This window comes from Candoia aspera, chromosome 5, assembly GCF_035149785.1.
Source record: "Candoia aspera isolate rCanAsp1 chromosome 5, rCanAsp1.hap2, whole genome shotgun sequence".
Lineage (NCBI taxonomy): Eukaryota > Metazoa > Chordata > Lepidosauria > Squamata > Boidae > Candoia > Candoia aspera.
Window position 1 is genome coordinate 116076420 of NC_086157.1, and position 16352 is coordinate 116092771.

General features: G+C 52.1%; 1 protein-coding gene across 1 annotated transcript in view; it reads right to left on the minus strand.

Annotated features, from left to right (window-relative positions):
* Positions 1–4019: 4019 nt before the first annotated feature.
* Positions 4020–16352, minus strand: part of INPPL1 (inositol polyphosphate phosphatase like 1) — a 61673-nt gene continuing 49340 nt past the window's right edge. Inside the window, exons 20-28 of the mRNA XM_063306030.1 lie at positions 14814–14927; positions 14036–14124; positions 13740–13827; positions 13101–13256; positions 12718–12805; positions 12058–12207; positions 9057–9792; positions 8250–8386; positions 4020–6445 (exon numbers count right to left, since the gene is read on the minus strand). Coding sequence (XP_063162100.1) covers positions 6355–6445; positions 8250–8386; positions 9057–9792; positions 12058–12207; positions 12718–12805; positions 13101–13256; positions 13740–13827; positions 14036–14124; positions 14814–14927 — 1649 coding nt within the window. The 3' untranslated portion in view covers positions 4020–6354. The remainder of the gene's footprint in view (positions 6446–8249; positions 8387–9056; positions 9793–12057; positions 12208–12717; positions 12806–13100; positions 13257–13739; positions 13828–14035; positions 14125–14813; positions 14928–16352) is intronic.

Below are 16352 nucleotides of genomic sequence, written 5' to 3' on the forward strand. Positions count from 1 at the left end.
TCCCAGCACTTGTCCCTGGACAGGACCGTAAGCCATCCACTCTCTGGGCTGGCACTTCTCTTGTGGACGGGAGTGCTTGCCTTTCAGCCAAAGTGGGGCTGAAAACAGGCCTGCCTCTGCCTAGCTCCAGCCAAGGTTGGAGGGCTTCAGGGCTGCCCTGCCTGGTGGAGGCCAAGAGGGAGAGCCCAGCGCAGCAGATGGTCTTATCCCCTCCCTCCCAAGAACATGGAGGGCCCAAGCCTTGAAGCCTCTGACTCCTACGGCAGCTGAGCAGAGAGGACCCTTTGCAGAAGCTTCTCTCCTCTGCTGAGTGAGATGGGGAGATGGTCCTGCAGCTCTCTTCCAGGCTGCTGCCTTGGCAGACAAACACCGCATTTGGTCCACAGAACTGGGAGCTCAGGAGTTCGACCCTGGCTTGATGATGAAATGAGGGTACCACACATTTAAGCAAGTTGGTTAAACATCAGATCACATTTCCCCTGCCTGCAAAGCTCAGTGGTGTTACTCTTGGGTAGCCTTGTGTGTCTGCATGCATGCAGTTTTGTGGGTGTGGGTGCCGGACAGGTTGTGCGAACTCTGCACACTTGGTTCCTGGATGGGTTTGCACAACAATGCTTAATCAGGCTATCGACAACCTGGTAGCTGTATTTGGCTAGGACTAACCTTGTTCCTTGCCTGCTCTGTAATTTACTATCTGGTGTAGCATGTTGTACAAACCTGGCTGTTTGGGTTAGGTTGGGCACAGTCTCCTCTGTGAGGCCAGAAAAAGGGTTAACCCAGGAACCAAGTTCAAGCATGCTGTGTGAATACTGTTTTGGAGGTTTTGCGACTCTTCTGACAGCTGGTGGCCTCATCTTGGAGAAGCCGAAATACAGGCAGGAGCAGGGCGCAGCATCCCTTCAGAAGAGGCAGGGTGCAAAGCCTTGGTGGGCAGAGCACCTGCCTGGGTCCTAGTCACTCCCCAGGGTCTTCTGCAGCAGGACATGGCATCATTTGGGACAGATGGCATGAAGGAAGCCTTTCTCTAAGGCCTGGAGAAACCACCTTGTATTTTCATTGTGGGAAAAGCATTTCATGCCATGGTGACCTTCCCCTTTGTTCTGAGCTTTGAGACTGCATTTTGCAGGAGGGACAAAAAGAAGAAACGGGCAGACTTCTTCCAAAAAGCTGGCCCCACCCACTTCCTTCCTCTCAGCCGGCCAGTTCAGCTTTGCTCCCATTTTTCCCCCGTTGGGGATCTACAGCTTCTTGTTCCATGACCAGTTTCTTCATTTCTGTGAAGCGTGTCCTGCTTATGCCTATTTATTGATGGAACTGAGTTTAATCCAGAGAAATCCAAGCAGCCTTTGTGAAGAGGAGGGGTGAAAGCAAGCTGCGAGAGTTCCCACCTTCCCCACACTGGTGGCCCTCCATCTTGGTACAGTGCAGGGTAGAGAGAAGCCTGGGTTAAAACCGGGGTTCCTGTTCTGTGCAGCTTCACCTTTCCTTTGGCCTCTTAACCAGGTTCCTGACAGTTAACCTTTCTTGGCGATGCCCAGGATGTGGTTCTAATCCCAGCCAACCTGACATGGTCACAGAGGAACTAGACCGGGACCCTCCTGCTAGTTTAAGTACCAGCTTCTCCAGAAGCATCACCCTGGTGAGGGGGCTCTCCGTCCTATGCCCTGGACTTGGCACGTTTCAAGAAATCAGGGGTACCAACAGAAGCAACTGAAACTTCCCCAAGCTGTGAAAATAGGGGTCTAACCTGGCTTGGAGAGGAGAGGCCTTTGAATGATCATTTGAGATCCAGAGTGGGAGGCCAGCACAAGCGATTGGGGAAGGGGCGAAGCCAGCCCACCGTAGCAGAGACAATTCCCAAGGGGGCGCCTACCAGAAGTGTTGGATTGCAGCCCCAGGTTTTCCAAGCCAGTGCGGCATTACTGTCCAGCGCACCCAGAGGGCACCAACTGGGAAAGGCTGATAGGCATCAGTGTGGCTACAAGCAAGTCAGATGTTGCTTCCCAGCGAGGCCAGAAGAGCCCCCCCTTAAAAGCCAGTGCCTGCCTCTCCCCCCAGTACAGAGCCAAGCCCCCCACCATATCCTTGGGTGCTGGTCAGCTGTTCTGCGTGGCTTTGCTTGGTTTTGTTTCTTACCTGCTCTGTAATTTATTGAATTCATTTGCAAAATATGCTAATCCAAATAAACTTAATTTATTGAAGAACGCAATGGAGGCTCCCTTTAGACTTCCTTGGAAGGGAGATGGGTCAGAGGAGAAATTTGGTGAGAACAAATCCAATTGCAGAGTCTAAAGAGTGATACAGGTAGTCCTCACTGAACAACCATTCATTTAGCGATGGTTCAGACTTATGACGGTGCTGGAAAAAGACTTGCAACTGGTCCTCGCGCTTACGACTGTCAGTGTCCCCAGTCATGTGATCACGATTCAGGTGCTTGGCAACCGGTTCACATTTACAACCATTGCAGCTTCCTAGTCATGTGATCGCCATTTTCAACCTTCCCAGCCAGCTTCCAGCAAGTAAAATCAACGGGGAACTGTGTGATTCACTTAACAACCACGTGGTTCACTTAAGAGCCACAGCAATTCACGTCACCACCACCACAAAAAAGTCCGTAAAATTGGGTGATTCGCTTAACAACTGCTTCACTTAGCAATCGAAATGCTGGTACCAGTTGTGGTCATTAAGCAAGGACTACCTGTACTGACTCCAAAGTGGGTTGAAGTAAGAGCCACAGAGATTACCCATGTGCCCCACCTCTCGGGCAGACAAGTGCTCTCTGTTCTGGCACGGAAACAGAAACTCGGATTAAAGGGGCTGTTTAAAATGAATGCTCAGGAGACGAAGCATCTTTCAAACCAACTTCTTTAAAAACTAACGCATAGCGGTGGGTGCAAGTTTCCAGCTCCTGATGCCTTTCTGGTCTAGCGTGAGCTTTAAAACGTCTGCAGGAGGGCAAATGCTACTCTGGACGCCTGTTGTCGAACAAAGCCGGGGGTTCCCCAACTTGAGCACAGGAGTAGGCGGCTTCCTTGGAGCCCACCCCCCCTTCCCCCGAGCTTTTTATATTGATCAAAAAAGGAGGGAAGCTTGCATGAAGCGCTGACCTCCAGCACCCTCTTTATTTCCAAGAATGCCCCCAAGACCCAAGTCGGTCTCCTAATCTTGCTTCGGAAATAAAAATCTGCAGCTGCCCGTTTGCAGGGAAGGACAAGGATTGACAGCAAGCCTACGGATGCCACCATCCTTCACAACGGCCTTGTTCCCACAACCTGTTTTAAACCCAGACGGATCTCCTTCTGGTGGTTCAGCTAGTCCACAATCTCATTAAAGGGTCAAAGGCTGCCCTGGTGGGACAGAGGGGTCCCTGTCCACTCTGTCCAGAGAGAGCCTCGTGACAGCAGGGCACTAGCAACATTTCATGGCATCTCTTGTCCCTAACCTGTGAGGCAGTAGGTGTGGCTTGGCCCCTCTGGTGCATCGTGGTTGAAGCAGCAGCTTGTTGCTTGTTGCCGCTTATTCGTTTAGTCGCTTCCGACTCGCTACCAGGCCTATAATAGAGAGGCTTGCTTTTTCAGCTGCTGTCTCCCTCCAGATGTTTCCTGGAGGATTAAATAGGCAAAACAAGGCAACTGGCTCCATCTAGATCAGTGTTTTTCAAACTTGGCCACTTTAAGATGCGTGGACTTCAACTCCCAGAATTCCCCAGCCAGCATGGCTGGCTGGGGAATTCTGGGAGTTGAAGTCCACGCATCCTAAAGTGGCCATGTTTGAAAAACACTGATGTTCCTGTAACACACCTGACAGCAAAAAATAGTTTAGTGGTGTGCATGGCTTGGTCTGTTTTGTATTAAATTTACTTTCACAATGCACTCCCCCTCCACAAAAACCATTCTGCAGGAGCACCCACAACACGCACAAAATTCCAGATGCGCTCAATGACCCCAAAAGAGTTTGAGCTGGTTTGTGATATTATCAACTTTGGGCTACAACCCAGAAAACCACTAAAAGAAGAAAACTTCTGTAAGCAAACAAGCCCTTTTATTGTATCATGATGTATTAATCTAAGGCATGAAATGTGAACGGGGGGGAAGAAAGTTGCGGTTGTTTCTTCAACCCCTAAAATATTAAGCATACAAAGAGTTTCAAATAGAAATTAAATTAAACATTTAAAAAGCACACACACACACACAGAGAATAGAATCTAGTAAGGTTAAACTCACACCAAACGTTAATAATAACTGAAGAAGGAAGATCAAAAGCAGCACAAATCATTGGCTTCTCCCCACAGTGGCAAAAGAAACAAAATAAAGTACAATAAACACAGAACATCCTTCATTTCTGTCTCAGAGAACTGTGTTGAGGTGGAAAGGTCCAAGGAGTGTAGCTCAGCCTTCCTCATTTCACACTTTCTGGATTGTGGGGAGGACCACAATTCCCGGCTTCCCCAGATCCCATTTCCGTGAGCCGGAAATCCCGGGAGTTCTCGGCAGGATCCCCACGAGGGACTTCTAGTGTCTTCTCAAGTCATCCAACCATCACTGCGCCAATGAAACTGCAAGGACAGTCTCGACGCTCTCAACAAGGGCTAGGTGATGCAAGAAGATGCTCTAAGTCACTAGCAGGGATTTGAACCGAGCTGAAAGACCTCAAAAAAACCCCATTGGGTTGGGTGTACCTTGAAATCTCTTGCAAGTGGGGGAAGCCCTTCCCCCTCCCTATCTTCCTATTGTAAAATAAGGCACAGAGCAAAGGGGGAATTCCCCCAGAACGAGAACAGAACCAAAGAAATTGCCTAACTTCTAGCCTTTTACTGCTCTGGACCAGGTCCCCGCCCTGGACCAGATCTAAATGCGCTCTGCAGGCACCGTGGTTTGCACGGGTAAGGGAAGCAGTCCCCTCCCCCCGACTGCTCCCAAGGCCAGATGAAAAATAGCTGGCCAGATGTGGAACCTGCTGGATGAAGGCCCTGATGGAAATGGCAGGGCCAGGTGACTCGAAGGAAAGAAGTGGTCAGGACAAGCATGACCTTACAGTTGGTGGACCTCCAGCAAAAGGTGGTGGGTTGGGAAAGAGAAGAGAGGGGGCCTATTCAGTCAGGCTCCAGCACCAGGCACCCCAACCAGGTCCATCTAATCAAGATGTGGCTTCAATCCTTGGCCAAGATCCAAGCTGTACAGCTTGGACGTGCCCAAGAGAGCTAGAAAGCTCTCTTCAAGAGGCCGGCCTTGCTCAGTGTGTGGCCCATCCTCCAATGGGCGACCCACGCTCCTTCCTGATGGGCTGTTCTGGGGAACCAGGCAGCTTCTGGGAGACAGGAAGCAGGACATCATGGAGAAGGTGGCCCAGGGCTCCAACAGCTTGACCCTCTGGTGTCCCAGAGCATTCCTGCACGATTGGCATTGCAACTCAAGGGGCCCCTTCTTTCCCTGGGGCTACCTGAGCATATTCTGGAGATTGTCGTCCACGGGACGGTTAAAACCCTGGGGTGAAGAGATGTATGTCGGTTTAAGGCTTAAAATGCTCTGAAAACAAGACACCTTAGGAAAACAATTGATTTCTGGCTGGGTGGCAGAGCCCTGAAAATGTGCATAAAAGCATCCAGGAAAGGTGAAATGGTGGGACAGCGGAGGAGAAATCCCACACAGCAAGCGGGTTGCAGAAGGAAAGCCAGCTGTTGGCAGCAACATGGCGCGATGTGCGGAACGCGGCAATTCAAACTGAACCCGGAACGTCCTTTCGGCTACCTGTCCAAATTCTTGCCTGGGCCTGTGAAATCCAACCGCTCAGCAGTTTACCCTGGCTGCATCCAATCCCTGAATTGGGGGGAGGCGACGCAGCTGTTCTTGGACCCCGAACGGAGCTGCCCGAGGGAGGACTGCTGGCATCCAGGCCTGAAGGCCGCCGGTCCCCCCGTAGCTGACACAGTTCTGTGGGGTGGTCTCCCCTCTGGGAATCTCCCCTGGACAGTCGGAGGCCACGGAGGCAGGGTTGGGGAACGTGGTTCTCCGAAATGAAGAGGGGGGAACAAGAGGGTCCTTCTGGCATTGCAATAAATAAGAATAACTTAACCAAGAGCAGCCATGTAGGGCAGACCCACGCACGTCAATGCCATTTCACCTTCCAGCTGCTCAGCCCCCGATTTCTCCAGGAGCATTTCTGCCCCGCCAGGAAGCGGTCGCTCCAGGCAGCAGTTTGGCTGTCCATCCTCCCCTCCAGGAGGGGATGCTCAGAAAAAAAGGCAGACGGACCCTTGGTTGGCACCTGTAGGGAATGGGGGGGGGGCGAGGGTGAAATCACAAGGCGGAAGGCACATCCTGGGGTGGGGGTCAACGTCACCCCCAGCAGCACTGGCTACTCCCTGAGCCTGAGTTTCTCCAGGAGAAGCTGCTTGTGGCCGGCGTCCATCACCCCCGCCTCTTCCAAGTCCTCCTCGGTGATGTCACTGGGGGGGCAAGAAAGAGGGGGAAAGATGTTAAGCTGTTGCTTATTTCTTTATTTGATTCTGACTCATCTTTTCATTTGGTTTTCACTCTGGAATCTTTTTATGGTGTATTCCTCTACTTATGACCATTTAACAGTCCAAAGTTACAACGGCTTCGGATGGCACCGCAGACAGCAGCCTCGGTGAAATGCTCTCTATTCTATTTACGGCCTGTAAAGCACTCCCGAGCGTCGGAAAATGTTGCACCCCCCCCCCCGTGGTCACATGATTGCATTTCGGGCTCTTGGCAACTGTCTCACATTTATGACTGGTTGTAGCATCCCACAGTCACGTGATTGCTTTTAATGACTTTTTTGCCATTTTCTGGCAAAAAACGACCATTGGGGAAGAAGGATTTGCCTAATGACCACCATAAAAATGGTTGTAAAATCGGGTCTGGTCACATGGTGACTCGACTTATGACCTCAAGGACTTACGATGGAAATTCCAGTCCAATTGTGATTGTAAGTTGAGGACTAATCATATCAGGGTTTTCTATCATGAGCAGTAGCACAGAAAGACATCAAGTAAGTTGAGATAAATTTACTAATTATAAAACATTTAGTGCCTGGATTCAGTTAGTTTACCCCTGAAAGCAAACCCAAACTCAGGTTTCATTTGTAATTTACACTGTTTTGAATTTTGCCAGATAATCAGCTCCTCGTTAAAAAATATACTGTATATGTATTAAAGTCTTTTTACAAAAATGTAGTCATGAAAATAATGTACAAAATGTATTACATTAGGCAAAATTGCAGGCCAGATGCACATGACTGGAAAGAACAGACACGAAAATTTTCCTTGCAAAAATGAGGCACCCCATTCTGAAGTGGAGACAGTTGCCAGTCCCTATCTCGAAAAGGCAAGGGTCAATTCACTGGCTGCCCCAGAGAAAGGCACGGAGGCCTCGCTGGGGTGGGAGCCCTCAGCAGCCAGCTCAGGCCGGACCCTTGACCAGGGCTGCAACTGGGGGGGGGGGGGGCAAGCAGGGCATGTGCCCCAGGTGCCGTGCTGGGTGGGGGGTGCCAAAATGGGCGTGGAACCCACGTTTGCTCCAGATGGCACAGACCCTAGTTGCGGGCCTGCCCTTGACCCTAAGGGTGTGGGTGCAGACCTGTACAAGTTCTGCTGCTGGGCAAAGCCTCCCGGGGGTCTGACCTTGGGGCCCTGGCCCGCACAGGAAAGGTCCCCCAGGAAATTCCCAGGTTTCCTACGCAAGCCTGGCCCTCCTGCCCGGGACAGTCGTCCAGCATACCTGTCCTACAGCTGCTGGGGAAGGACGCCCCCCGGTGGCCAAAGGGATGCCCACAGGGTGTGGTCCAAAAAGTCAAGATGGTGCCGCAAGGGTGCGATTGAAGCTCCGCTGTTTTTTGGGTGCCTTGTGTTGCATTCCGCTGTTCCACTGCACTGACCACAAAGAACAGTGGAGCTTCAATCACACCCCGGCAACATCTTGATTTTTTGGACCACACCATGTGCACACCCCGGCGCAGTACACAGTGTTCCTCGGCTCCTGCACCAACACAACAACTGCTGTGCCACTTGCTGCCCTCTCCCCGCCCATCCTGGCGCTTGAGGTTCTTGGAGGCAAAGTCCGTGGGATTACTTCCTTGTGTCCCGCTTCCCTGGAGCCTCTCTAGTCCCACCAGGGTGCCTCCTCGCTGCACACCCATCTCCAATTCCCAGCCTCCCCTCTGCTGGTGAGAAGGCAGGCACTCAGGCTGTCTGACTCAGCTCTGCAGGTGGGTTTCCACCGGAGACTCACCTGAGGAACTCCAGGTCATCCCAGCCGTTATGGACGAGGCCTTCCTCATATCGCTCCATGCCGATTGCCTGCAGCCATTCCCCCACGCTGGACTTGCTGCGCCTGGGGCCCCCACTCTGGCCCTCCTGGGCCAGGGTCTGCGAAGGAGCAGCATGAGAAAGTCAGAGAGGCTGGGCTGGGCAGCACCCAGCAAGAGCGCCACCCTTCTCTGCAAATGCAGTCGGCAGGGGGAAGGGTGTCTAGCCTGCCCCCTCTCCAGTTTGACACCACCTCTGCAGAAAGCAGATGGGTTCTGCCATAGAATGGGTTAGACTGCAAGGCCCATCTGTAGAGAGTCAGGTAGATGACCTCGACAGAGATAGGCAAGATCTATTCCAAAGTGAAAAGGGGTGAAACGTCTCTTAAGTCCACAACAGACAGAAAATATTCAGAAGAGGCTCAGACAGTCACCTCCCTCATTCACTGGAGTATAAGAAGGGGAGGAAGTCCAGCACAGTCAGACTTGCAAGGTTCTTGCCAGCCCCACCAGGTAGACCAAACCAAGAAGCCAACCTCACAGGAAGACTAAAACTACTTTTACTGACAGGGGCTATAACAACAAAATCCTGCAAGCTAGTTTGAATTGTGAGAGATAAAATTGGAGGAAGGATGCTACCTGAACTCGGATGGAAATCTAACAAAAAAAAATTAAAAACAAAAGGCTTTGCCTGAGAGCACAGAATTGGACGGGTGGGGTGGGGTGGGGATGGCCTCTCTTCCGCTACTAGTCCTGTTGGGGGCCCTCCACAGTTGCTCGCCGGGGCGTACCTCCTCCAAGTCCTCTTCGATGCTCTCCCGAATGGAGCGGGCAGGGAAGGCCACAGGGCGGCTGTAGTCAGGTGGCAGGCAGCGGTGGGCAAGGTCCAGCCTCACTTTGGTCAGGGGGTGGGATGGGGGGTGGCCAGGCTGCTCCCTCCCCAGGCCGCCCCCGCTGGAGTACTCCACCTCGCTGAGGGTCTTGGCCATCTGAAGCACGGAGCAGGAGCGGTCGTCCAGGATGCCCGGGGCAACCTGGGGCCCACCGGGGGACTCGAGGAGGTATCCTGTCCCCAAGGACGGGGCCAGCCTGGGGTGCAGCTTGGGGGGCTTGGTCTTGAGGGGTTCGCTGAAGACCACGGTGGTCCGTGGCTTGCTGGCTGCACGATCCTCTCCTCGGACACCCACCGAGGTGTAGAAGGCCCCCTCTGCCATCTCCAGCGCCACTGATTTGGGCAAGGGAGGGGGTGGGAAGTCCGGGGGCGGCAGGTTGAGGACCCCTGGCTCTTCCTCTTCCGTGTTTTCCTCGGCCCGGGAGGGTGGCTGCGTGGGCCGCCAGGACTCAGGCTGGATGGGCACCGTGATCTGGACTTTGTTCCGGGGGGCGGGGGGCTTGGCCAGGCTCCCTGGCGGCACCTCTGAGAGCAGGAGCTGGTGAGGGACCCCTTCCAGCACGTAATAGGCAGGGTTGTTGAAGCTGTTCTTTAGGGGGGGCCCGTCGAGATCCACAGCCACCTCCTGCTTCGACCTGCAGAAAAGGAGCGGGTGACAGCTCAGTCCTGCAGTAGCCCTGGCTGAAGAAGCTGGGCAGCACCACCAGGCCCTTCCAAGGCAACATGCTCCCCCCATCTGACCAATGGCATAACCCCAGAATGAGAGCGCCACCCTCCTGGAGGACACCCCTACCACAGTGGTCAAGCAGATGTGCCTCAGACATGGCACCCTATTCTGGGCACTAGAGTTTAGGAAGAGCATGGCACGGAGCAACCATGAGGGGGCCTGGAAGGAAAAACTTATGAGGAATGTTGGAGGCTTTGGAGGAGAGATCTCACAGAAGTATGATGGGATCCGAAGGGCTGTCCTGCGGAAGATGGGGCAGAAGCATTCCAGAAGAGAGGACCAGAAGGGGTTTAAATTAGAAGGCAGGAGATCTCAGTGGACATCAGCACAAGTTTTCTAAGAGCAAAATGTTCTTCCATGATGGAGCAGACTGTCTCTGGAGGTGGGGGACTCTCCTTCGGTAGAGAATCCCCCACCTGGATGGCCGTTTCTTGGGGATGCTGTAGTGGTGGATTCCTGCACTGGGCAAGGGGTTGGATTAGATGATCTCCAAGGTCCCTTCCAACCCTCACATTCTACAATTCTATGTCTCCAGGGAGTCAAACTCATTTCCTGCTGTTGCTCCCCTACAGCTGGCATTTGAAGGCATGCTGACTCCAACCCAGAGCTCATATGACATCTTAAGGCTGAAAGTCCTCACAGAGCCCCCTCCATGATTTTTTTCAATCCCTTTTACTAAAATGTAAGGTAGCCCCACAAGGTGAGGCCATCCTAGTCCATCATTTTGTTTTGCACAGCAACCAGCCAGATGTTCCTGGGATGATCACAAGCAGGAGATGGTGGAGACCAACCGTTGTTCCCCTGCAGTGGAGATTTGGAGGCATGGAGCCCTTGACTTGGAGATAACATGGAGTCCAAGAATTTATCCACCCTTCCCTCTTTGGAAAGCCATCCTGGTCAGTGACCATCACGTGTTTTGGTGGTGATGGTTTCTGGGGTTAATTATATGCTATGTGAAGAAGACCCTCTCTTTTATCTGTTCTAACCCTCAGCTGCCTTGGAGGACTCCTGGTCCAAGCATCCGGAGAGAGGGAGAAAACTCCTAATTTTCCACACCCAATTTCACACCGCTTGATCACATCCCCTCTCGGTGGCCTTTTTTCCAAGCTAAAGGGTCCCAAACATTCCGGTCTGTTCTCATTGGGAAGACACTAAACAGCCTGGTCGCTCTGGCTGCCCTCCGCACCACTTCCTCCATAGGCAGGGATGTGGAAGAAATGACCAGAAATGGTCCCCACAAATAAATCCTGTGGATGATCTACCACAGCCACAGACTGGTAGATTCATTCATTCCTCAGACATGAATCCGCTGAGCCCAATCCTTATTTCTATGTAATTTGCACAAAAAAGTGAAACCGGAAGGAAGAGGCTGACGGGCAGAGGCTGGACAGCTATCTATCTGGCATGTCCTCATTTGGATTCCCGTAGGGGGCGGGGCTGGACTAGATGGCCTCTCAACTTCAGATTCTTTGAACAGGAGACTGCCCAGCAATTTCTAAGAGAAGCCCTCACCGGGATTTCAAACCTATTCTGCCAGGCAGGGGACAGGATAAAATCCAGAAAGTGAAATGGGATGTCAGGCCTCCCAGGTTCACCCAAGGCTGCCTTCATTATTTTGCCCTAAGCAGCCCGTGCAAGAGCAAGATCAGGCACGTGGCTGCAGGAACGTCAGGAGTAAAGGGAGGAAGGAAAAGGGACGGTCAACTGGAGTGGGCCGGCAGTAGGATCAGAAGCTCCAAAGTGGGTGTTAAGAATGACCAGACTGTTGAGGTTTTCCTACTAACGATTAAGACTGCTATTGTACCTAATCATTTTGGCCCGGTGAAGAGGTTGTATTTGATTGTCTCCTCGCACATGCTTCATGCAAATTGCCTGGGGGAGGAAACCTGCCCGGACTTGTTTCTTACTTCCTCTTTTTTTCTCTCTGCCGGCATGTAGCAAGCCATGAGAGCTAAGTCCTTTAAATATGTTTTGCTTTTTGTTTTGCTTTCTGTAAATAAATTATTTTTATAGAAAAGCTTGGTGTGTGACTTTTCTGATCTCTCCTGGGCTAAAGGCTTTCCCAGCATTCTGCTAACACAGACAACCAGATCTCCAGGAACGGAATAACAAGAGCCCTAAGCCTCGCTGTGGCTGATGGGCCACCTGGTCCTTCTGGCTGTGGCGTGCTCACCTGCCCTGGGAGGTCTCCTCCTTGGAGGTACCACGATGTGGAGCAGGCGGGCGGCTGGCCGTCAGGATGCTGAGCTTCTCCTGTTCCTCTGAGAGCTTCCCAACCGGACAGGTGGTACCTTCCCCTGAGGAATGTTTTCGCCCAACGGATCTGGCGAGAGAGAGGTGGGGGGGGTCGGCCGGGGGGGCAGGTGCTTTCCTGCCCTACGAAGGTCCAGCCCCCAAAGAAAGGGAGGCTGAGGAGCTTCTTCCTTAAGGCCCTCTTAAGAAAGGGTGGGGGGGGGTTGAGTCCACCTTCCCCAACCAGGTGCCCTCCAGGAACAATTAGAGATCTGGTCTAAGGGTGTGTGAGAGCAACTGAGGATGTTTAAGATATTTTTAGGTCAATGGGTGGAAAAAATCCAACTACAACTATAAAGAGTCACTTTTATAGTGAGATGGTATAAATTTAATAAACAAACAAACAGCCTGACTTGCTGTAACACAAACATGGATGCAGAAAAGGGTTTTCCCAGTGGATCCCAGGGTGGGTAGCCTCCTTTCCTGACCAGCTTTTCTTAGCAAAATTCAAGAAAAACACTTCCGAGTGTTTTAAAATAAACTCTGCCCAGTATCCACTTTTCCCCAAAGTCCACCTTTCGCCCGATTTCCCAAGCCTTACTTGGCGTGCTCCAGGTTGGTCCGTGATGCTGGAAGCGGCTGCTTCCCCTTGGCAGCTCCAGTCTCGTCTTTGTCGATGCTGATCCATTCTGGAGGGGGAAGAACAATCTCAGGGGGGGTGAAAGGGTGCCCCCACTGCCATCCCAACTGGCCCCAATGGCTACTTGGGGATTTCTGTCTTCACGCCCAGACATGGAAACAAGCAACTGCCTTAGGAATCTGCAGACAGGGGGCCTTGGAAGGCCCTGGACTCCCATCTGCTCAACCCCCCTGCCCTAAATCTGTCTTCCATGCCGATCCAAATGTCAGCTACTGAGACCGCCTCGCATCCACCTGAGTAGCCCCCCCACGCCCAGGAAGCTCGCCCCTCTTCTGCAAACTCACCGTACAGCCTCTCACGGGTTCCCACCCGCTCTGCTGGGACCCTAACCCTCATGGAGCCCCGAATGTTGCCTGTCTCCTCCCCCCGGTGGGAGAGGTAGGTGAGGAACTGCTGTGCGGTGCTCCCGATCATGGACTTGAGGGCAATGACACTCTCTCCTGTGGAGGGAAAAGACGGAGCGCGTGGGCCGGGAGGCACAGGGAGCCGGGTCTTGTGACGGGCGGCCCCACCGCCAAAGAGTTGGCCTTGACGCTGGAAGCGCAGCTCGCCAGAAGGCTCAAGGAATGGATCTGGATAAGTCACCCCCTTCTAGGCTGGCCTGCCTCACAACCGCACAGCTGTTGCGAAGTTAAACACCTCAGTTCAGTTGGCCAACTTATGAACCGCTGGTTCTGCCACTGATGAACGGCCTCTCAGCTGACTGAGTGAGTGCTGAGTCCCCCTTGGCTTATCGAGGTGCATGAACAGACCGACCAAGTCTGCAAGTATCTTCTCACGAGTAGTTCCGCAACAACCCACAGTCCCTTGTGCCCTTGCAAAGCGGGTGGTGGGGAGGCAAGGGGGGCTTCTACACAAAGGATGAGGCTCTGGCACACAGGTCACAGGCTGGAGAGACACCCCGGGTGGCTTCAGCAACTCACCATAGGATTCGTAGCCATCCAGAGACTTGACGGTCAACAGGATGTGCTGGTCTTGCAAGTATTCGATGTCAGAGAGGATCGGTTTGAGCTGCAGGCAAGAAATCAGAGAGGGTGGAAGAGCTGCCTCGGAGCATCTCCCAGTGTGGTGAAGCTCTGATGCTCTTCTCTGCCAGAAGGTCCCTTCCTGCCCTCCTCCCAGGCAAGCTGTCCTTGTCCCTGAGCTTCCCTCCTCTACCACTCAAGAGGACCCTTGCAGCAACGCTGACCTTCTGGTGGATGGGGAAGGGAGGGCTCACCGTGGGCAGCTGTCTGGAGGACCACTGGACCTTCAAGAAATTGATGTTGTCGCTGCTCTGGGAATCGTTCTCAAAGCTCTTTTTAAATTCTAGGGGAAAAGGGAGGGAGAAAGTAAGTTGTGGAGAGCCATGGAGGCAACCTTGGGGAAGCTATGCAGAGATGTGGAATTGCTGGTGTTCTCTGAGCTTGGTGGTTGGCTTGCAGACGTTTCATGACCCAACTAGGGAACATCATCAGTCCTGGTGAGGGTGGGGTTTGCTCCCTGTTTATATTCAGTAGCTTTCCCTGCCCATGTTGCTGGGGGTGTGGGTTTCTCCATGGTAGCTCCTTGATTGGGCTATTGCTTTCTGCAAGCAAAGTTTACCAAGCATGATAAAATGACCCTTCACGTTTTCCATATTACAACAGTATCTTTAACGATCTTAGATGCTTGGGAAAGATCCAATAGTCAAAATGATCAAATCCAGTCAGAACTATCTGGTAGACTGTGTGTCAATAGTACTAGTAGTAATATTATTAACAATAACAGTAATAAAAATAATACTTCCCCCCTCCCCATGAGGGGACCCATAACTAAGAAGAATTCAGCTTTTGGGTATCTGCAACGACTGTTGAGTGCAAAACCACCCACAGTGTGCAATATCCCAGGAGAGAGTCCTCTCTCCCCAAAGTCCACCTTGGCTTATCAAATGCTGGGAAGGAATGTCTGGGTGAAGGTCCTCCATACGTGACAGGGGGAGCTCCTCCTTGGCGTTCACACGTTATACGCACACACACCTTCCAGGCACGTGGAGTAGAATTCAATGAAGAACTTGGTCCTGCTGGCTGTCTTCACAATGGCTTCGATGCTCTCAAACTCGATGTAGGCCTGGTCTGAGGATTTGGAGAGTCCTGGAGACAGAGAAGAAGGAACAGCAGGCTTGGGAAGCAACCCACTTCCTCCTGCTGAGATCGGCAAAGTCAACCTCCCCCTCCCTACATGGTGCCCAGATAGGTTGGGCCAAAACATCCATCACCCCCCTCACCCCCTGGAATGTAGGGAGGGATGTTGTCCAAGACATCTGGAGGCAAGAGCACCAGGAAGAAGAAGAATGCAGCCAAATACCTCTGGAGCTATGAGATTGCTCAGGGTACCCTCCCTCTGCTAGACTGAAGGCCAGAGTCGTAGTTTTTAAGCATAGCAAAGGGAAAGGTGGCATCAGTTAAGCGACCAACGCAAATCCTGCGCACTGCATGCCCACCATCTCAGGGACTTCTGCCTCTGGTGTCTGGTCTCCTGTCCTGCAACACGAACCAACTGCCAAAGGCCTTCGGCCTCTGGTTGCATCCAAAGCCGCCCGCCTCGTTACAGATCCCCCTCCCAGGACACTCCCCACTCAGTCCACAGAGAAGGATGCAGACTGACCAGCCCCACAAGGACAAGAGGGAAGTGGGGATGGGACTGAGCTCCTTCTCTTGCTATATAAGAACAGCCCTGCTGGGCCAGGCCAAGGGCCATCTCAGTCCAGCCCTGGCCTTTCCTGGCAGCCAACCAGATGCCTCCAGGAAGCTCACAAGACCTTTCCTTCTCTCACCCTGCAGACCGATACGCAGAGGCAGGCAGGCAGCCCCCAACCTGGAGCTGACATTAATTATTTACTACACTTGTCTCCTACTGCGATGACTCTTAGCAGTTCAGAAGCACAAAGCAGCCATGGGACAATTAATGTATAAAAACCCCCACTACAGTGGCAAACAGCACAAGTCTAAAGCCATGATTATAATAAACAATTCCTATGGAGCTGAATTAACTAAGATGAAAAACCCTCTGGAAGAATTCCATCTTCGCGGTTCTGGTAAGGTCAACCATGTTGAGATAATCCAATTTCCCAGGGAAAGTTCTTCTGCAGCTCACCTCAGCCCCCACATGTCACACAGTGGAGAATTAAGAGCAGCTTTCCCCAAAAAGTTTGTTCTGGATGGGTGGATTCTAGTGGAAGGAGACAGTCCTGGTGGTAGGTAGGTAGGTAATTTATTTATTTATATTTTGAATTTCGTCACCGCCCATCTCACTCAAAGAATGACTCTGGGAGGTTTACAATAAAACTAAAAACTAAAACTAAGTACAGATTAAAGTACAGTAAAAACAGTACTTCTTAAATGTAAATGTAAATGTAAATTCCAAGATGGAGCTATTAAAAGTTCTTAATTTAAATTCATGTGATTCACAGGGGCCTCTTCAGGGCGCTAACCACCCCCAGGACTGATTATTCCTCCTTCCTCCCGAAGTGAGATGCCAGAATCAGGTCTTCACCCCTTTCCGGAAGGCCGGGAGAG